Source organism: Lissotriton vulgaris, chromosome 2_1 (assembly GCF_964263255.1).
Source record: "Lissotriton vulgaris chromosome 2_1, aLisVul1.2, whole genome shotgun sequence".
NCBI classification, from domain to species: Eukaryota; Metazoa; Chordata; class Amphibia; order Caudata; family Salamandridae; genus Lissotriton; species Lissotriton vulgaris.
In genome coordinates, this window is record NC_141687.1 from 256298606 (window position 1) to 256320761 (window position 22156).

Below are 22156 nucleotides of genomic sequence, written 5' to 3' on the forward strand. Positions count from 1 at the left end.
TATATCCGTGCTTGGACTTTGCTGAGTGGTCAGTTGGTCCTTGGATGGTTGCATCCTCTTCTATAGTAAATCCATTCCAGTGCTCTGTTCTCGTCTCACAGAGTTTTCCTCATTCTTGCTGAATTTCCTGTTCTGGCAGAGTGTAACTGACACATAATGGAGAAAGATGCGATATGTGCAATCAGTAGCCCTACACCAAAGTTTAGGCCTCATATCTGCCCATACATCTGATTAATGTTAGACTCTCACTTCCACTAAAGAGGCCTGCTACGAGAGCAGATACCCTGACTGTAGTGTCTTTTGTAGTGTCTTGTGAGTTAGCGATGACAGGACCCTTTTGGTTTATGATGGTCACTGTAGAACTGTCATGTAAGTGTTCGGGTTTGATGAATGCGTTAATGTTTAGAATATTGAGTTTGTAGTTGCACGCAGAGGAATACAGACATAATACCAAGCCCTGTGTGTAGCATATTTATTAATGAGTACCTAGGCTGGGGAGGATGCTACAACAGTGTCATGGTACTCATTCCAAAGCGGCTGAAGCCTACATTAACTTTATTGCAATGTCCAGTACACCTGCTTCTATTTCACTAGAACAAATCATTACTGCGACGAGCAAAGATAGAGACATGTTAATATTAAATACATTATTGCATTTCAATCCTGGAAGCGGCACATTCGACCTTTCACACATGACAGCCAATATCAGAAGTTTAAAAATTTGAAAGATGAATTGTCCGTTACTCATGAAGGTGTTGTCTCACAAGGTTTGATAATTGTCTGCAAAAACAGGTCAATAAACATGCTCTCCGAGACCAAGTTTGGTTTCCTCATCTTGATGACAGACTTGAGAGAGAGAGTTGAAGGCCAGTAATTTGTGAATTTCTTATCTCCCAAAACCACTCCACATTCCTTGAACTTGTTGGATTTACCAAAACATGTATGGGAGAGAATCACTGTTGATTTCTTTAGTCCTCTTGACAATGGACATCACCTGATGGTGGTTATCGATGAATACTCCTGTTTTCCAATGGTAGAAGAGCTCTTCGAACACTCAATAAAGAGTCATCTCAAAGTTAAACGGCATTTTTGCAACATGGGTTGTTTCTTCAATTCTAAAGTCTGACAATGGCCCACCTTTCAGCAGTCGAGAATTTAGAGACTTTAATCATCTCAGTTTGAAGCATCAGAAAAGCACACACCTCTTTGGCCACAAGCAAATGGCGTTGTTGAACGCTTTATGAGCACACTTATAAAGACCGTCCAGCATGCTACATTGGAGAATCTTGATCTGAAAGTGGATCTCCATGCTGCTCTTTGAGCTGACCGGTCGACTCCTTGTTCAATGACAGGTGAAAGCAGACAGCTTGAACGACCATAGATGCTGCTAGTTGCTTGTTTGCTCAGGTGTTTTTAATACTGTTATCTATGCTGAAATTGATTTTTAACCTCCGTTGTCCCTGAAATACTCCACACTTGCTTACCTCTTACCCTTTATTCCCTTATCCCCGATCCAACACGGCTTGTGCCGATTGTTTGGAGGGCTTGTAGGGAGATTCACACCACTTCCGGCGGATGCTGGGGTCAGCGCCTCAGTTCTCGGCTCCACCACCAGCATATATGGCCACCAGACCACGCACTCGCAGCGGACGCGGCAGCTGGAACGACCATAGATGCTGCTAGTTGCTTGTTTGCTCAGGTCTTTTTAATACTGTTATCTTTGCTGAAATTAATTTTTAACCTCCGTTAGCCCTGAAATACTCCACACTTGCTACCTCCTACCGGCTGCCTTTATTTCCTTAGCTCCGGTCCGACACGGCTTGTGCCGATTGTTCGGATGGCTTGTAGGGAGATTCACACCACTTCCGGCGGATGCTGGGGTCAGCGCTCCAGTTCTCGGCGCCACCACCAGCATATAGGGCCCACAGACCACCCACGCGCAGCAGGCGCGCCAAAGGCAAGCCTGTCTTCACCCGTCTGTGCCTGGACCGGGCCCAGGGTCATACCCCCTGGTCAGCAGCGATCAGCCCCGAGGAAATGTTATTCAGGTATGGAACTGTTACAACTTTGCCCACCAGCTAGCCGTTTTTGCACCCAGCTGATATTAGATGGCCCGCCTAAACTGCGAACAAAAGCCTGCACTCACTGTCACTTTAAAGCAGGCACTGACGCAAGGCTAAAAACTAACACCATCCTTCATATTAACAACAAAAAGAGAACTAACATAGTATCTACTGTCATAAATGCACGTTCACTTGCCAAACATAAAGAGGAGATTGCAGATTTAATCACTGACCATAAAATAGATTTTCTGTTTATCACCGAAACATGGACCCATCTGGCATCCGAACCAGACTTGATAGTGGCCACCCCAGAGGGCCACAACATTGTAAGACAGGACAGAGTAGACAAAAAAGGGGGCGGGTTAGCAATAATTTATCGCAGCAATTTCACGACTACTACACACGATGTCCCACTTACTACCTGTGAAGCAATATACTTCTCCATCTTACTGACCCCCTCCCAAATCTTTAAAGGTATCTTACTCTACCGACCCCCGGGAAGTAGGACGGAATTTCTGACCACACTTAGTGATGTACTGGAGTCCATAGCAGCCGAACGCACCTTCACAATTTTAGGTGATTTCAACTTTCCCCTAGAAAGTCTACATGATAAGGATACTAAATCTTTAATATCAGAACTAGAGTCGCTGGGTCTCTCACAGCTGATCTCTGACAGCACTCATGAGGCCGGTCACACTCTGGACGGTCTATTTTCCAATTCCAAAAACATCTCTATAAAAGAAATCCTGCCCTTAGCATGGTCCGATCACCATGCAGTAATATTCGATATACTACTTGTTAATACTCTGCCTACTAATACTCCGGTGAATGGAACAGTTGCATTTACGGCTTGAAAAAATTTAGATAAGCAACAGCTATCGGAACATCTGTCCTCCACACTACCTACGATTTCGGATGACCCAAATATAGCCTCAACAGCCTATACTAACTGGCTCTCTAATGCCATGAATGAGCTAGTGCCAACTAAACTAATGTCTAAAAATCGAAGCTCTCAATCTGCCCCCTGGTTTACCAATGCACTAAGAGAACCAAAGCAAAAATGCAGAAATCAGGAAAGACACTGGAGAAAATCGTACACAAATGAAGAAAAACTTCTCTATAAAAACGAACTAGCAAAATACAAATTAATTATTATGCATGAAAAAAGTACATATTTCACCGCGCAGTTCGAACTTGCTAAAAACTCAAACAACTTTTTCAAGTAGTAACTAAGGTTTCACAACAAGCGTCACAAACCACCCCGGCACCCTCACAAACACTGTGCAATTCCCTAGCAGACTATTTCTATGACAAAGGTAATAACATCTACTCCAACTTCTCTGTTCAGAGAAATTTGTCTGCTCAATTCTCATTTGCAAACACTCCGGAGCCTCTTTTAGTGCAATTTCAAAAAGTTAGCATAGCCCAAGTCATTAATACTATGACCTCCATTAAATCCGGCTCAGCCAATGATCCATGTCCACCAGCTGTTCTTGCCCCAGTTACCGAAATCATAGCCCCTGTACTGACAGAGATATGTAACTCAATGTTTCTCTCTGGCACATATCCAACCTTTTGGAAAAATATCATACTTAAACCCCTCCTGAAAAAATGCTATCTGGATCTCGAGGACACCAAAAACTATAGGCCCATTGCTAATCTGCCTTTCCTGGCCAAAGTGGTTGAAAAACTAATGAACAATCAAATTTCTAAGTTCATAGAAGATCATCACCGACTAGACAACACCCTATACGGATTTCAAAAAAGTCACAGCACCAAGACTGCACTGATCAAGGCGTCAGAGGAAATGAGATCTATTCTTGACCAGGGAGGGACGGCAGTTCTCATCCTGCTAGACCTCTCCGCTGCATTCAACACAGTTGATCATAACATCCTGATCGACCGTGTCACTGCAATGGGCATCCAGGACAAAGCAAGAGACCTACTGTCCTCCTTTCTCTCCAACCGGACCCAGACTGTAACACTGGGCAATTTCCATTCTGCCCAGATGACATTACAGTGCGGTGTTCCACAAGGCTCATCCCCAAGTCTGACGCTTTTTAATATCTATGTATCTGACTTAGCCAGAGTCATCAAGGCACATGGGATGGGCCTAACATCGTACGCTGATGATACACAGCTGGTGCTCGCTATAAAGAACAATGGAGAAAGGATAGCAGCCAGCTTCCAAAAGGCATGTTGGCAATCAGTAGTTGGATGGCCAGCAATTGTCTCAAACTTAACTCTGATAAAAACGTAGGTTATGATTTTTGGTAAGCTTTCTCCCATCTGGTCCGTCAGATCTCGGCCCTCCACCAAACCCCGTCTCTAAAGCCAAGAATTTGGGCGTAATCTTTGACGATAAACTGACCTTTGCATCTCATACGAACGCAATCGTCTCAGCGTTCTTTCACAAACTTAGAATAATCAAAAAGATCCTTCCATACCTTCCTCCCAATTCAGGAAGGACTCTGGTCGCCGCCTTGGTGATGTCCTCTTTGGACTACTGTAACAGACTCTTTTCTAACGCACAAATAAGGGTTATTAAAAAATTGCAATCTGTGCAGAATGCAGCAGCCAGAATGCTGTCAGGAACCCCCAAATTCAAACCCATTGCACATGTAATCAAAAGCTACCACTGGCTCTTTGTGAGGAACCAAATAAAATTTAAGGCACTTTGTATTGCCTTCAAAGCCTCTCGAAATTTAGGTCCTCAGTTCTTATTAAAATCTCTAGCCATCCATACCCACAACATACCTCTCCGATCCTCCAATGCATACTTCCTGTCAGTGCCACGGACCAAAACTGCCTCTTGGGGCGATCAACGCTTTGTTGTCTCGGTTGCAAAATTGTGGAATTCGCTCCCGTTGGAGATTAGATCATGCCAAACCTTGTTGGCCTTCAGAAGAAAAATAAAGACCTGGTTGTTCAATCAATAACTCTGTCTCTTTCTGCTCTGTCCGTAGCGCCGAGACGCCCTTGGGAATGTGCTTGCTTTACAAGTTTCAAAATAAATAAAATAAATAAATAAAGTCCTGCTACCTTGGTGTTCATGAGAGCCATGACGACTAAGTTAGTACAATAGACCAACAGAAGATCTACAACAGATGGTGAACTTCGTCAGACAGACTTGTGCCATAATGAAAAGATGAAAGTATATGCCAACAAGTGTTGATGTGCCAAGAACACTAATTTCAATGAAGAAGTTAAAGTATTGGTGTGACAAATGAGAAAACAGAAACTTGATGCTCCCTTTGATGCTGAACACTTCAAAGTTGCGATTAGTAAAGGACGCATGGTGACTGCTCACCGTTCTGGAAAGTCCACTTCGTGAGATTCTTTGCAGTTCAGGATTCTGCCTCATCATTCGCCAGTCTTTGATGTCAAAGATGAGACTAGTTTGATTGAGATGGTAAAAAGCCCCCTGACTGCATCCGCCCCTACATGACCAGTCCCAGTCATGGACACTGCTCTTCACAGTCTCAGAGGACACGATCTGGGTGTTTGGTTGGAGCTCCACGACGACTTATAGAGTAGTTGTAATGTGTATTTGTGTGTTTGTGTGTGTCTGTGTGTAATTTATTTATTTATTATTTAACAAGGGGGGAGATGTAGTGTCCTGTGAGTTAGTGATGACAGGACCCTTTTGTTTCCTGATGGACTCTGTAGAACTGTGACGTAAGTGTTCGGGTGTGATGAATAAAGTTCATGTTTAGAATGTTAAGTTCGCAGTTACACCCAGAGGAATAAAGATGTGCACGAGTACCCAGGCTGTGAACAGGAATGTGAGAAAGAGGAGGTTGAATGCTAAGCGCGATGCAGAAATGGATAAAACAGCTTCTGAAAGAGCAGAGTGCTAGTCAATCTGATTTACAAAATGACAATTCACTTTATAAACCTCAAGGGACGACCCATAGTCAGGCTTTAAATGGCTCTATAAGGATACCTAGTAATCCAGATGGAGCAACTACAAACCTAGACTAGGCCACGGTAAAGGCAACTCATTCTAATAACCAAAAGAAGCTCCCCAAGGGGTTCACCCCATGCTGATCTTGATGGCCAGTTGTATGCTGGAGGGAAGCCCACGACCATCCTTTGAGAACGTGGTGTTGAAGGTTCGAGCAAAGTAAATACATGGACTTAAAGAGAGGACTGAACTGATTGACTAAGCTGACTGCAAGCTATCATGTGAATCAACTTGTTCCAAGCTAGTCTTTCTGCGCAGAAATAAAAGGTTGTATTTCTGTGAGCCGCTCTATGAAGATCACATTTACACATAAAAAACAGAAAATGGTCTACGAGAAGGTTGCAACCTTTGCACCGTGTCTGACTGTACCTTCCAACCAATCGTGTTACTCACCTGACAGAACCAAATATTGCAACCAACACATGTTCAGCTTCCTGTGCCCACAAATAGATCCGACTTATGCTATGCCTTCAGATAGAAAAGTTGTCATCCAGTCTTCAGGCCTGGAGTGTACCGGCATCTGAGTTCTGAATCACTAAAATCACAATCCGGAAAATGTTGAAATCCTTCAACAATGTGACACAAGATCAATACAGAAGAAGGCTCAGAGATGACAGACATGTCATTCCAATAACCTCCAAGGTGAAATCTGGTGAATCTTGAGTGGGAACAAGTCCTAGCCTGCTTGAGAGAGAAGAGAAGCCCTGGAAGTTGGCACAAAGGAATGGAAGCGAGTGACCGTAGCATCTTAGGATGCCGCTTTGAAGTCTGCCAGAGATGCTAAGAAACTGTGATGGAGGGTCCTCACTGTTCTCAATAGTGATCCTGTTCAGGCTCCTGTACAAATCATGACCTCTCCGCCCCCTGTGTGTTCTCTTTTTTCGCCGTGGTGTGAGGCATCATACTCCTTAACGCTTAGAAGGGCTTCTTGTGAGTTATGCAATAAAACATTGTTAAACAGACTCTCAAGTACATTCTTCAGCCACTCTTCAACATCATTTTTGTGTGAAACATCCAACTGCTTTTAGCGTCACAGCCAAATCCAGACCTTCCACCTTATTTCACATATGATGATTTTAACTTACTTTATTCCCCAAATAATGATGTATTTTCTAACGCACATTTCACCTACTCAAATATTTGTAAGCACTTTATGCTGTAACTGAACCATCATATATTTAATTGTATCTGTATATTTATAAACTATTTTGAGACAGCTATTGCTATGTATCAGACAGATAAATAATGTTTTTTCTGCTCGCACTAAAGAGCCACAAGTGTTTCATAAAACCTGGATTTTCCTGTCAAGCCTGTCTGCATGCACCTCGTCTTCTAGGCCTAGAATTATAAAGTAACTCTCTAGACTATGTAGAATTATTGCAGTTAACAAAAAACGTGTTAAAGCAACCATATTATGTAAATAATAATACGTTGTGTATATATGTTGCTAAAACAACAGTACTTGGACATTCTAGTTATTGTGAGTGATATAGTTTCTACCTTAACTAGAAATTGTAACCCTTGCCACCCTCCAGGCAGGAGTAAGCCTGGTCTACTCGGGTTTGTTCCCCATAAAAGAGGATGTAGTTGACCGATAAACAGTGATGCCACGAACACTAAGCTTTGAGCAACCTCTTATTTCCTTCTTTGACAGTGTATATTGTTTTCAGGTACCGCATTACAATTGGGAACAAGACCTGTGTGTTTGAGAAGGAGAATGATCCCTCCATCCTGCGCTCCCCCTCCGCGGGGAAGCTCATCCAGTATGTGGTGGAGGATGGCGGACATCTTTTTGCAGGGCAATGTTTCGCTGAAATTGAGGTATATTTGCACAATTCAAATAACTGTTGGTCATGCTTATTGATTTCAGCCGCTAAACCTTCTGTTTTTTATATAGTTTAACCATCTTGTGTAAACCATGCATCCACCAATTTACTATCCTATTTAGTATCACAAATTCACAAATAAACCAGTGGATTGAATGTTTGACTCACACAGTGATACATCACCCTAGAGCGATGAAGCAGATCTAGACTTTGGAGGGCAGCCTGTCATATTTAGAGATATCCCCAGTGGCCGCCGACACGGTTCTGGGATGGGGGGCATAAGGGGGAGGGAAGCAGATGCTAAAATGTACCTTCTCGCTGCTACCTCGCAGTGCCTCTCCTCAGTCGTCCCTCTGCTGTAGCTTCAACAGGAAACACACCCAGGCTCTCCATAGCCAATGACAGCGATGTAGCCTTGTAATTGGTCTGAGTGCCGTAGTTCAGTGCTCAGTACAAAAAACAATTTGCTAGCCCTCCCACTTATTTCGTCTCGCTAAGCGCTCATGAGACTAACAAACAAAAGGCCGGGTCAATTTGTTTGTATGGGTAATATTATTTAACCCTTTTATTCATATATTTTTCAATTGAAATGTGTCAATTTCATGGGCAAGAAGAACACTTCATAATCATTTGCAGAAATATATTTACAAAAAATACAAAAACATTTACACATATTTACACCAACTGGACATATATCACATATACTATACACAACAAACTTCTCATGTGAATGCTATTTCTTGACTCTATGCAAAAATAGTTGATTTTTTGAGAGCTAGTCAGGCCACTGTTAACCAGAGACAGGTAAACAAGAAATGTCTACGGCAGTAATCAGAAGACAAATCAAATTATTTCAAACCAAAGAATGATTAAACCCAACAAAGGGGGGGGGGGACACTAATTCTGGAATTTGTCTGCCGTTTTGCCGACGCGTTTCGAATCTGTAGTTAGTTACAGATTCTCCTCAGGGCTCTCTCAATGTTTTGATTCTGCACAGAAAATAAGAAACGAAGTTTGTTTTAGTAGTTTGTACCTCATTCTTGTAAAAGATCCCCTACTATTGCTGTGTTTAAGCGGGTTGGGTTACCTTTATATCCGGAGCGGAGGGCTCTCGTGGATTAGATTGGGCACGTGAAACTGTGCATCGCAAATCCAATGGGAGTGGACCTTTAAATCTGTAAGACATTAATTCACGGACTCAGAAGGCCATCTCAAGCGGAACAAAGTGACTACTACAGACCCAACCCGGCATGTTCATACCTCTTATCGAGTCAGGCGTAGATTTCTACTTCAATTCCTCATTCGGCTCGTACTACTTAATTTGTGCGACCTAAGAAGAAATTAAGGTCGCGCTCAGTTTCGGTCTTTATTGTGGTTATAAATCTTGGACATTGGTGGGAGAAAGTAAAAAGGCACATACCTAGAGTTTCGGATTCTCACACAGGGCGGCGGTCGCCATGCCGTGTGTTTGGTTTCTTCGTTGGACCCGATCTCTGTTAGTAGCGGGAATGTGTTTTCCCAGTCCTTTTCAGCAGCGCTGCTTACTCGCGCTGGAAGACAAGAGTGGGTGGGTGGGGGTTAACTTAATCTTTGCTGTGGCGCGCTGCCGGTGGAGTACTATATGATCTCATCGGAGCATGAATTGCACTGACCTTCCTCTCGCACAGGCGAACCAGGGACTGCTTACGTTGGAAACGCCTGGTGGCTGTAGCGGGCGCTTACATCATAGCGAGCCGGGTGTGTGAAGAAGGGGTTCAGTGGCATAAACACGAAGTGCAGCAGGGACCTTATGGTCCACACAATAGAAACAGCGCAGAGATTGTGTATAAAAGAACAGGAAGAGATTGATGAATTGACAAAGGCTATTGCAGAGAGCCAAGTGATTCCAGATTCGAAGGCATTGTTAGAAAAACTCGACAAAGAATTACAAATTTTCAAGGATAACACCATAAATAATAAAACGTCTCAGTTTGAAAGGGATTCCAAATCCTTCACATTGGAAAGAGCTTATCCATTCCTCAAAGAGGACTACTATTCTCAAACAGAATCACGAGGGGCCTTGACAAATTTTCAAGGAAGGTCGAGGAATAGATTTAAAACATTCTCTGAGACATCATCCTCAGAGTCCTCCGGCTCTGAAGCAAGAGGGACCAGGAATAAGAAACAAACTCCTTTTTTAGAGAAGGACCAACAACAAAAAGTAAGATTCAAACCGGCATGGGAAATGCGAACCAGGAGGAACTATTACAAAACGTAGTGGGCGCTTCCACCATAGTGAACTTATCTACTAAGATTCTGACGAAGGAGGAAGAATCTGTCCTTAATTTAGGACTTAAATTTGTACCAACTAAACAGACTGATTTCACTAAAATCAAACTAGAGGCAATAGAATTTTGCCGCAAAATTCGACTAAAAGTCTTTTTTGCTAACCAACCCCCTAACAACAGTATGGAAACGACAGGTCTTAGGAATAAGTCCACCTTTGTCCCTAACCAAAACATCCCGAAACAGGTATATGCGTTTGAACAAGTTTTGTTGTCCTCAATTACCAAACTAGAGAACAGACACAAATTTGTCGAGCAAAATATTTCAAAAGGACAGCGTTTGGCCCTTAAAAATCTTAAAGAAGATCATTCTTTGATCATCAAACAAGCTGATAAGGGCGGAGCGGTAGTGATATGGCCCAGAGAACAATATCTAGCGGAAGGGGCACTGCAAGTAAATAACCAGGAATGGTATAGGAAATTGCACGAGGACCCGCTGCAAGAGATTCAGGCCTTGATCACAGAGATCGTCCAAATAGGCAAAGAAAGTGGTTTCCTAGGCCCAAAAGAAAGTGAGTTTTTGGTTAAGAAATGCCCACGAACCCCGGTTGCATACTTCATACCAAAGATCCACAAGAACTTGTCAAATCCACCGGGGCGACCAATAGTTTCGGGCTGTGATTCATGCCTCGAGCCCCTTTCTAAGTATATAGATTTCTTTCTGAAGCCCTTTGTAACAAATGTAAAGTCCTACTTAAGAGACACCACTGACTTCCTGGTAAAGGTAGAAGGGACCCCGTTCGACCGGGCATCACAACTGATGGTCACCATGGACGTGACGTCCCTTTACACCCAGATACCGCAAGATGAGGCGTTGGAGGTCCTGGAACTCTATTTAGACCTAAGAGAAAGACCTCACAGGGTCCCAACATCGTTCATTTTACGATTGGCCGAAATAACTCTCAAAAAAAACTATTTCCGTTTTAACAACGACTTCTTTATGCAAATCAAGGGCACCGCGATGGGGTGCCCTTATGCCCCTGAAATGGCCGTACTCTATATGGCAGAGTACGAGAAAAAGTATGTGGAGGCTGACAACCCTTTCATGAATCAAATTGTGCACTGGTATCGTTACATTGACGACGTGTGGCTCCTGTGGCAGGGGAGCCACTCTGAGTTGAGTGACTTTCACCAGTGGCTCAATAATAGACACATGGACATCAAATTTTCAGTTACCTCAAGTAATGTCAAAATGACATTCTTAGATGTGGAGGTAGGAGATGTGGATGGGTCCCTAAAGTCTTGCCTCTTCAAAAAAGCGACAGACCGGAATAATATACTCCACTATGGGAGCTCACACCCCAGGAACTTAAGGGCAAACCTGCCATATGGGCAACTCCTTCGAATCAGGAGGAATTGTTCAGAGCTGGACAAATTTGATCAACATGGAGCAAAATTCTGCGATGAATTGACACAACGGGGATACCCCAAAAAGCTCCTTAAACACTCTTTCAAAAGAGCACGTTGTACTCCAAGAGAAAGCCTTCTGGAAATAAAGGTTAAACGCGACCTCGAGAACTTGGTATGCGTAACGACATTCTGTGCCGAAACCCACAACATTCGCCAATTGGTATTAAAAAATTGGCATTTGTTGGAACAACTGGAGACACCAATTCCCCGCCCAATATTCGCCTTCAGAAGGAATCAAAATATTGGCCAACAACTAGTCCGTGCAGATATCAGACTAGAAAAACCGAAAAGTGACCTGATATCTAAATGGGGCTTAAAACCAATCGAAGGACACCACAGGTGTGGGAATTGTATCGCTTGTGATACAACCATTGAGGGCACGATTTTCCAGCATTCTAACATATCTTGGTCTCATACCAATTTTACCAACTGCAAGTCAAAAAATGTCGTTTACGCCATCACTTGTCCTTGCAATAAAATCTATATCGGCAAGACTAACCAGCAGGTCAATACCCGCATGACACAGCACAGATCACGGGTCAAAAATAAAGTACTAAATGCGCCTCTTGTGCAACACTATGTCGACAAACAGCATGGCGACAACGAGTTCAAATGGACCGTGCTCTTTAACATCAATCAACTTAAAAAAGGAGTGAATGCAGATCAAATCCTACTGAAAAAAGAAGCTTATCTAATATTAAAATTTAACACTACCCAGACGGGGTTAAATGCACTCTCCGAAATTTCGAGACTATAATGTTCCCCCGCTGAACCACAACTCCCAGAATGCCACACACCCGGCTCGCTATGATGTAAGCGCCCGCTACAGCCACCAGGCGTTTCCAACGTAAGCAGTCCCTGGTTCGCCTGTGCGAGAGGAAGGTCAGTGCAATTCATGCTCCGATGAGATCATATAGTACTCCACCGGCAGCGCGCCACAGCAAAGATTAAGTTAACCCCCACCCACCCACTCTTGTCTTCCAGCGCGAGTAAGCAGCGCTGCTGAAAAGGACTGGGAAAACACATTCCCGCTACTAACAGAGATCGGGTCCAACGAAGAAACCAAACACACGGCATGGCGACCGCCGCCCTGTGTGAGAATCCGAAACTCTAGGTATGTGCCTTTTTACTTTCTCCCACCAATGTCCAAGTTTTATAACCACAATAAAGACCGAAACTGAGCGCGACCTTAATTTCTTCTTAGGTCGCACAAATTAAGTAGTACGAGCCGAATGAGGAATTGAAGTAGAAATCTACGCCTGACTCGATAAGAGGTATGAACATGCCGGGTTGGGTCTGTAGTAGTCACTTTGTTCCGCTTGAGATGGCCTTCTGAGTCCGTGAATTAATGTCTTACAGATTTAAAGGTCCACTCCCATTGGATTTGCGATGCACAGTTTCACGTGCCCAATCTAATCCACGAGAGCCCTCCGCTCCGGATATAAAGGTAACCCAACCCGCTTAAACACAGCAATAGTAGGGGATCTTTTACAAGAATGAGGTACAAACTACTAAAACAAACTTCGTTTCTTATTTTCTGTGCAGAATCAAAACATTGAGAGAGCCCTGAGGAGAATCTGTAACTAACTACAGATTCGAAACGCGTCGGCAAAACGGCAGACAAATTCCAGAATTAGTGTTCCCCCCCCCCCCCTTTGTTGGGTTTAATCATTCTTTGGTTTGAAATAATTTGATTTGTCTTCTGATTACTGCCGTAGACATTTCTTGTTTACCTGTCTCTGGTTAACAGTGGCCTGACTAGCTCTCAAAAAATCAACTATTTTTGCATAGAGTCAAGAAATAGCATTCACATGAGAAGTTTGTTGTGTATAGTATATGTGATATATGTCCAGTTGGTGTAAATATGTGTAAATGTTTTTGTATTTTTTGTAAATATATTTCTGCAAATGATTATGAAGTGTTCTTCTTGCCCATGAAATTGACACATTTCAATTGAAAAATATATGAATAAAAGGGTTAAATAATATTACCCATACAAACAAATTGACCCGGCCTTTTGTTTGTTAGTCTCATGAGCGCTTAGCGAGACGAAATAAGTGGGAGGGCTAGCAAATTGTTTTTTGTACTGCTATATTGGGTCCAGCTGCCCCCCGTCCAAGGACCAAACTCCATTCTCTTACCAGTAGTTCAGTGCTCAGCCAGGGAATCGGGGCCTGTGCATGCTCTTCATGCAGGCTGTAATACTGCCTGCGTGGAGAACATTCAAAGTGCGTATGACTGTTTGGACGACCCAGAGGGCTGGCGAAAGCCATGCCCGCTTAGAGTGAGCAAACCACTCCCCCTGTTCCTGTTGTGAGAGCAGCCCCACCCTGCCAAGCTGCAGCACAAAATACAATGATAATAACATGAGTTATTGTCTCTTTCTTTTTTCTTTTTTGCACTGCTAAAAAGCAGTGGGGAAACGCACCTCTGCCTTAGCGGAGAAGCCGCCACTGGAGATCCCTCAGCTACCTGGCGGTGCATCCTCTGTTACGGAGGTTGCACTTGGACTGTAGGCTCCGCTGGGTGCAGATACCACGCTTCCTTTGGGCAACAAGGCCTTCTTGTCTGTTTTCCTCAAACAGAGCCCCAAGGACTTTGCGAAAAATAAAGAAATCATTGTTCCTGATGCTCAGGGTGTTTTCTGACTTCCTCACTTCGCCCCATTGTTGCCAGTAGTGCACAATAAAACACAAAAAAAGAAAATATGTTCTAAATAGGTGAACCTATATGAGGAGGGAAACGCCAACACAGCAACAGCACCTGTTTAAAACAACATAAATGGTTACAATAAATGAATCATGATGCTTCAAAGGTTCCTGATAGCTGACAGTAAGTCCCTTTCAGCTGCTATGTGATAAGTAAAGCCAGGAGTTTGACCATTAATAGTCTTTTTGAATATAGCTACATGACCCATGTAATATAATATACATAAATTTCATTTTGCCCATTCCATCTTTAATTAAATGTCAGCAAAACATTATTTATCTCCTCTTTCTTTCCAAGTCACATTTTCGACTCGTGCTCCCTTAATTAATATTCTGTAAAAGGAAATGTGAAAAATATGTATTACAGAGCGTATTCCTTGTCCTTCTTTAGGTTTAGATACAGATGTTCTAAGTTTATTTACTTTTCCTTCATGACACACGTTAGATGTTTGACATTTTTTTTTGTCTAAAATCAGTTGGATTGTCCCTCTCCAATCTCCTGCAAATCCATTATTGTGAAAATTGCTTCCACTAGAATAATTGACTTGCTCAGAGAGATTTTGATTAGCTTTACCTTGCAGGGCATCAATGACTGAACCTGTTTTTCTGGAATTCAGTTCAGTTTTCACACTTCTACAAGCTCTACTTTCCTTCATTAGTTTTTATATCAATCTTGGGCAGTGCATTAAAAGTTTTTTTTCATGCAGCTCCATCATGGCCCATATTTGTGCAAATGTGGTGACTCATACGCCTGCAATCGTCATGCTGCAGCAGTTTTTTTTTTGTCGATGCTGTTCTGCATCTCCAAACCAGCATTTCTTTTCTTTTTGTCAATGCTGAAAGACTTTGGCATAAAGCATTGGCAAACCAAAAGTTCAGCCATTGGAAGGTTTGACCTTTTGGTTTTGCCTTGGCTTGTTAGCTTTGTGAGACGACTCACCAGACTTTCTTCATTTAGCTGTGTGCCCACTATTTTCATCTTTAGCTGCCATGGTTCTTAAAAAGTAAACACACTGGCCACATGCAAAGGTTCTGACAGTTATCTCTCCAGCTAAATGGTGCTTATCCTAAACTTTCACAGATACACTTTTTAGGAAGAAACCAAGATGTGTTACATGCTTAAATTGCACGATCTGGGTTCCCACAGCCAAGAGAAGCATGATGTTTCTAGATGCCATTAATAAAGCCCCTTTGATTGCAAAGCCCTCTTTATGCTCTGAAAATCACCTGAACAGAATGTTTGCTTTTGCTTACCAACTGTCAGATGTTCACTTTTCCACTACTTCAAGACTTTACTGCCTCATTACTAGATTCAGATTCATCTTCAGAAAATGTTTACTGACGGTATCTGTTTGACACTAAGGGTTTACCGTATCAAGTCAAGGTTGCATTCCTGTCCGTGTATGTTTCGACTCGCTTATGACCTTTGCTTCATTTGTGATGTGACTGATGTCCTAATCATTTGCATCACAAAATGCCAATGCAGCTCTTACCCTATATATATGTATATATATATATATATATATATTTCGTGAAGTCCAATGCGAGCGCAGCAAAGAGCACAGCCACGCCACGCCACGCCACACCTTGGAAGATCGAGTAAAGCCACAGACTCCGTGCTCAGTTTGTTAGTGCATTTATTCGTGAAGAATAAATAGCCCACCAGTCGCCATGACGCGTTTCGCCTCAGCCGAGGCTTGATCACATGTCATGAGAAGGAGGAAGAAGGTACTATTTGAATAGCATTTAGGTCACATGACTGATAGTACTTCCTGTCAACATTAAAGGGGTATACATCAAAAAACATTACTGGGCGCAGTGCCCTTATTGACCTCCCAATAGTCAAATATGTCAGTATATTAGATGTACATCAATGTTCTTTAAGCAACCAGTCAGTTAATACGATGAAATTCACATTTCTATACATTGAGGCAAATATATGACGTAATTCATTATTTACAAGCAAAAATATTCAGAATGATGCAAGTTATTCAAAAAATATATATAAATATATAAATATATATATATATGGAGCTATGTGTACAAAAATAGAAAAAATATATATATAAATATAATCTTCCTAATTTCATATATATACAACATGTGCAGTTATCTCTCCAGCTAAATGGTGCTTATCCTAAACTTTCACAGATACACTTTTTAGGAAGAAACCAAGATGTGTTACATGCTTAAATTGCACGATCTGGGTTCCCACAGCCAAGAGAAGCATGATGTTTCTAGATGCCATTAATAAAGCCCCTTTGATTGCAAAGCCCTCTTTATGCTCTGAAAATCACCTGAACAGAATGTTTGCTTTTGCTTACCAACTGTCAGATGTTCACTTTTCCACTACTTCAAGACTTTACTGCCTCATTACTAGATTCAGATTCATCTTCAGAAAATGTTTACTGACGGTATCTGTTTGACACTAAGGGTTTACCGTATCAAGTCAAGGTTGCATTCCTGTCCGTGTATGTTTCGACTCGCTTATGACCTTTGCTTCATTTGTGATGTGACTGATGTCCTAATCATTTGCATCACAAAATGCCAATGCAGCTCTTACCCTATATATATGTGTATATATATATATATATATCAAAAAACCAGGGTGTCTCCAAGAAAACATCACACCTGGAAGGGTTACTGCGCAACACCACCACACCACCAGCAGCAGCATCCACTACGAGCTCTGGCAACTTCCAAATTGCATATTGCCATACGCGTTTCAAGCCGTAGCCCTTGATCACTGGCATGCAACTGACAACATGAGGCAGAGAGGTGAATTCGGAACACCTTTATTCAATTCAGCGTCCCGCCCATGTGGGCGTAAGCAGGCATGGCATTGTGGTAGATGCAGTCCATCTGCTGAGACTCCCGTCCCAAGTAAAACCAAGTGGCTCTGCTGCCTCACGATGGTGTAAATGTCAACTTGTTTGGGTGGAGGTGACCAAGAAACATGTGTGTTGCTTCCAATATGATCTGGCGGTGAGGCCCCTTCCACTCCCGTGGCGTGCACGCAGTGGCGCGCACCAGGATCCGCCCTTGAGCTGCGGGACATTTCCGCAGCCGGACTAGCCGCAAAACTTCAAAAAACCAGGGTGTCCCCAAGAAAACATCACACCTGGAAGGGTTACCGCACAACACCACCAGCAGCAGCATCCACTACGAGCTCTGGCAACTTCCAATTTGCATATTGCCATACGCGTTTCAGGCCGTAGGGGAGCTTTCGGGAATGCTATAATGACGGCTTGATGTGGCATAATGCATTTTAGCGTTAGCCTTCCTCAGATGCTGATAGCTTGACCGGGAACACACCTCCTTACACCCTTGATATTGACAGGTCCTCCTAATCAGCGGAGGTCAGCTGGCTTCTCCCATTAATCACGTACAGCTGCAGTTCGGTTTTAGAGAACTACAGCTCCCATGATACAATGTTCTGGTAAGTGCTGTGTGGGGAGCCATGGTGTTTGATCAAAATGAAAGCTGTAAAACCTGGCAAGGAGTGGGGATATTGCAAATGTTAAAACCTCCGGCGAATGACAGTCCTGCACTCCCTTGTGTCCCAAAAGTTCCAGCCGCATTACCAAAGTCAAACTGGGCCATGAAACTAGGATACAGTGATCCCGCTTCCCTGTAAAGTCACGGGCTGTGCCTGACAGTGGCCGCTCACCTGTCTTGATTCTGTGGCGGTCCTGCGAAATCCGATCCCTCAGGTGAACAACTGCAGCGATGCCAACATTCGCAGGACACTTCATGGAACGGGTCCTCTTAACGTGCTGCTGGCAAGTACGTAAACTATCCAACAAAAGCTTTCGGGAACATATATGTATATATATATATATATATATATATATATATATATATATATATATATATATAGTCCAATGAGCAGAAATGAGATCTTATAGTGCAGCATAAGCAGGCAGACATACCTGTATCATTCACCAGGTAGAGGGATTAGGAGGGTAATTGGAAGGATCCTACAGGTGACTGTGGGGGAAGGAATAAACCATACGGATACTTAATTCTCTCATAGGATCACCCCCAGTTGCACCCAAGTCACTCTGTTTACTCTCATGAGAGTACAAAGGATGTACTAGGCTGGAAGGGTTGGTGGAGGCTGCTGGATGTGGACAGAAAGAAGCACTTTCACATTGCTGAGGAATTCTAAAAATCTTGCTGAAGTCATGAGATAGAGAAGTAGAGCAGGACATGTGTTTAGAACTGTGGTTGAGAGTAAGAAATGGTACAGCTCTAGCAAAGCTGCATCTACTAACTCAAGTTCCAAGAAGGTGCATGAGGTTTATCTTTTTTCTGCCCAACTTGCTGATTGTAAAGAGGTGTCCTCTAGCAGGCTTGCATCTTGTGTGGAAAAAAGATAAATATAAAACGAGTCTCTTTTGTTCCTTCCTTTACAAGAAAAAGAGCGTCAATCTTGAAGGAGCCTAGGATGCCTTTGAGGAAATATTCTGGGGGCTTTGGCGGTTTGGTTTTGAAGGGAGACCACGTTTTGTTTTGTTATAGAATGTCTGTGTGTAATTTTTTATGTCACAGTGTTTTAAGTGTGTTTCAGACTTGTCTGTCTAATGGGGCTGTGCTGGGCCAGGGGCTGCTGCAAGTAAATGTTCTCTGAAAAGCTGCATGTGAGGTCTCTTCTGCAGTTTGAAACCATGGGTTGTGATGGATACATCTACTGCTCCACCTGGAGACAGCCTCTGACCTTCTCCTTTTTCCTTCCGGTTCTCCAGGTCATGAAGATGGTAATGACGCTGACGGCGGCGGAGTCTGGGTGCATCCACTACGTGAAGCGGGCCGGGGCCGTGCTGGAGCCAGGCTGTGTGATCGCCAAGCTTCAGCTGGATGACCCTAGCAGGGTCCAGCAGGTAGGTTGTGCTTTTCATCCGGTTCAGGACATTGCACAGGGAGATGGTGAAGGAAAAGAGGTTGTAAGCCGTGTATATGTAGTGCTGTGATCTTGCCTGGTTTCGATGCATTACATGATTGTTTGGGTGGTTGTTTAAGATGGCGCCTCACAGTCTTCTAGCTTCTGAAAGTTTTTGGCAACCGAAAACAACAAGCTTCTAACACCTTCAAGGGCGGATATAACTAGAAATATTATTCTGTCGCTCAGTTTTAACCTGGAACACTGAGTTTCACAGCAAGTCGCATTAGACTTCTCACTGAGCGCTATCACTGAGGGCTCTCACATTCAGTTCTCTCTCCATGGCTACTCTGGGGACTAGTTTCAGACATTTAATTATAATCCAGTGAATTGTATCGTAGGAGCTCTGAAATGTCTGACTTTTATGTCCCCTTTTCTACTGCAGGTACACATTCTAGGAGGGTAGCTCAGTGTGACTGAACAAAGTTGCAGGGAATGTGTCCAAAGACTAGTCACCCACCACCCAGGGCCAGCTTATGGGCAGTGCGACTGGTGCAGCTGCACCTGGCGCTGACCTCATGGGGGGAGGATTGCTGTGTTTGGAAATACCTTATGGTTTAAAAGCACCCACTGCAGAGTGCTTAGCTCGCCAGACAGTTTTTGGGCAGCAATAAAAATGTCAAGATAACTCTGGTAATTAATGTTCTTTCTGAAGAGTGATCCAATTTTGTCTTGTGGCATTTCTGGATCATCATAAAGTAGCACAGAGGGTTAATGTGCCTGCTGCTAAGAATGTCTACCAATCAGATCACAGCACTGTATTTTACGTGGCTAGCTCAGTGTGTTACAGCTTTTTTCACAGAGATCCTTTGTTGGTTGTAGTACACACATCACAATCCTATTATAATGCAGTGACCTTTAAACTATCAAAGAGCTAAATTGAACCTGCAAGGCATAGGGTTGCAACCTTATGATTTTCCCTAGTGTCTCATTATCCTAATGTTGGTAAAAAGGGTTAATTTGAGTAGAAATATATTCTTATAAGTAATGCCAGCCCCAACCACCATGGTACGTTTTAAATCCAGAGTTGGTGCTTCTCCAGAACAAACACTCTTAAAATATACTGACTACTAGTATGAATGACATGGGATCCCTACACCTTGTAATACTCTTTGTTATATGTAACATTTCCTATAGATTGATTTACATACGTTTGATTAATTGACTGTGTATAATTGTGTGTGATGTAAAGGGCTCTGACCCCCTACTCTGGTATGAATAGCACTATAAAACAAATGAAATGCATGTGATAGAGGGGCTATGGAAGGATGAGGGACTGTGTTGGAGGGTGGTAGTGAGGGAATCTGTGGAGGAGGTGGTCATGGTGGGGGCACCAAAAAAGATTGTTGCGCCATCAGCGCTAAAGCCTTTAGTGTCACCACCTCTCAGTGAACTGCATCCAAAGCCACTCAGAAAGGGCTGCTGCCACTGTTTGTCAAAGAGAAATCAATCGAATTAATGTTACTGGGGTGTGCAGACCCCCAGGCCATGAGACTGTGGCTCTCCAAGCTTAGAGCATGGGACACCTGATACTGTTCAGGGGGCCACACTAAACTGGTCTTATTAGTCACAGAACCCCTGACACCTGCCAAACAATTTGTACCTCTTCGGTGCACTTACGAGGTGTCACAGACTTAGGGATCCTTATATATTGAAAACCACTAGATGATGTCACATTATCCGGTGCCAGAGGTGCCCAAGGCCCGCTTACTGGACAGGTTGTCACCGTCTGTGACAATGAGAGATTAGTGGTACCCCGGGAAATGTCATTTGTAGGACGGGGCTTCTAACTGTTCCGAGTTCAGTACACCTTAGCCAGTAGCACACACTGCAAGGGTCTAGAGTGAAAGGAATTGACCCCCTAAAATTCTTCTTACACGATACAGGATTCATAAAGTGTAGGGTGGTTGATGACCTTCCATAGGCCATTCTGTTGTCCACCACTGATTCAGGGGTCCAGGTTCTCACTGTCCATTCGAGTAATAAATAAAAAAGTAAAGGGTGGCTGTGGGGATTTTGGGTGGTATGTACAAAAAGTAGGAAATGCGATTTCCTAATTGCGATCTTTACCGAATCTCAATTAGGAAATCGCAGATCCTATTATAAACAAACGTACAAATATTAAAAAGCAAGTCCCACTGGGTCGCAAATTGACCTACCTCATGAATATTAATGAGGTAGGTCGCTGTTTGTGACCCTTTAGAAATTGTGGCCATCACACAGGGATGGTGGCCTGCTGGTGTCAGCAGACCACCATGTCTGTGATTGCTTTTTAATAAAACACTTTTTTTTTAATGCAGCCTATTTTCCTTAAAGGAAAATGAGATGTGTTTAAAAAATAGAAAATTTAACTTTTAAGTTTCATTTTTAAGAGGAGTCAGCGGTTTTGTTTGTATTGTCAATGAGGAAAGGGTTCCTTGTGCACCTTTTCCCATTTACGAATGGTTACTGCTACCTTTTAGTAGTCTGTAAGAAGTTAATGTTTTGCAACCGTAATTCCATCGCAAAACATTACAAACAAACCAGTGTGAATCAGTAGTGAGGGATGCCCTAAACATGCTCATTCTAAATGCCATATTGCTAAACCAAATTGTGATTCGGTAACAAGCTACAGAATTGTTATTTGACATAGGTGTTTTGCAGTCGTGAACAGACTGTTTCACAGAATCGGCCCGTTTGCGACCACAAAATATATTTGGTCATATAGCCTTGGCAACCTGCTGTAGTGTCTTGCCACCCTGCAGCAGTGCCTTGCTCCATAGTTTGACTGAATTGTCATGTGGTTTCCGTGCTTTGCTTTGTCACTCTACTGCTTTGCCATATTGCTCCAGTGCTTCCTATGTTGCCCCAGTGCTTTGCTCTGTAGTCCCACGTTTTAATGTAGATCCAGTGCTTTGCAACATTTTGATGTTCCAG

At 43.0% G+C, this 22156-nt stretch overlaps 1 protein-coding gene across 7 annotated transcripts in view; it reads left to right on the top strand.

The window, feature by feature from the left end:
- Positions 1 to 22156, top strand: part of ACACA (acetyl-CoA carboxylase alpha) — a 1131726-nt gene that overhangs the window by 273677 nt on the left and 835893 nt on the right. For all 7 annotated transcript variants that reach the window (XM_086954890.1, XM_086954892.1, XM_086954891.1 and 4 more), the window contains 2 exons: positions 7701 to 7851; positions 19047 to 19181. In XM_086954890.1, coding sequence (XP_086811016.1) covers positions 7701 to 7851; positions 19047 to 19181 — 286 coding nt within the window. The remainder of the gene's footprint in view (positions 1 to 7700; positions 7852 to 19046; positions 19182 to 22156) is intronic.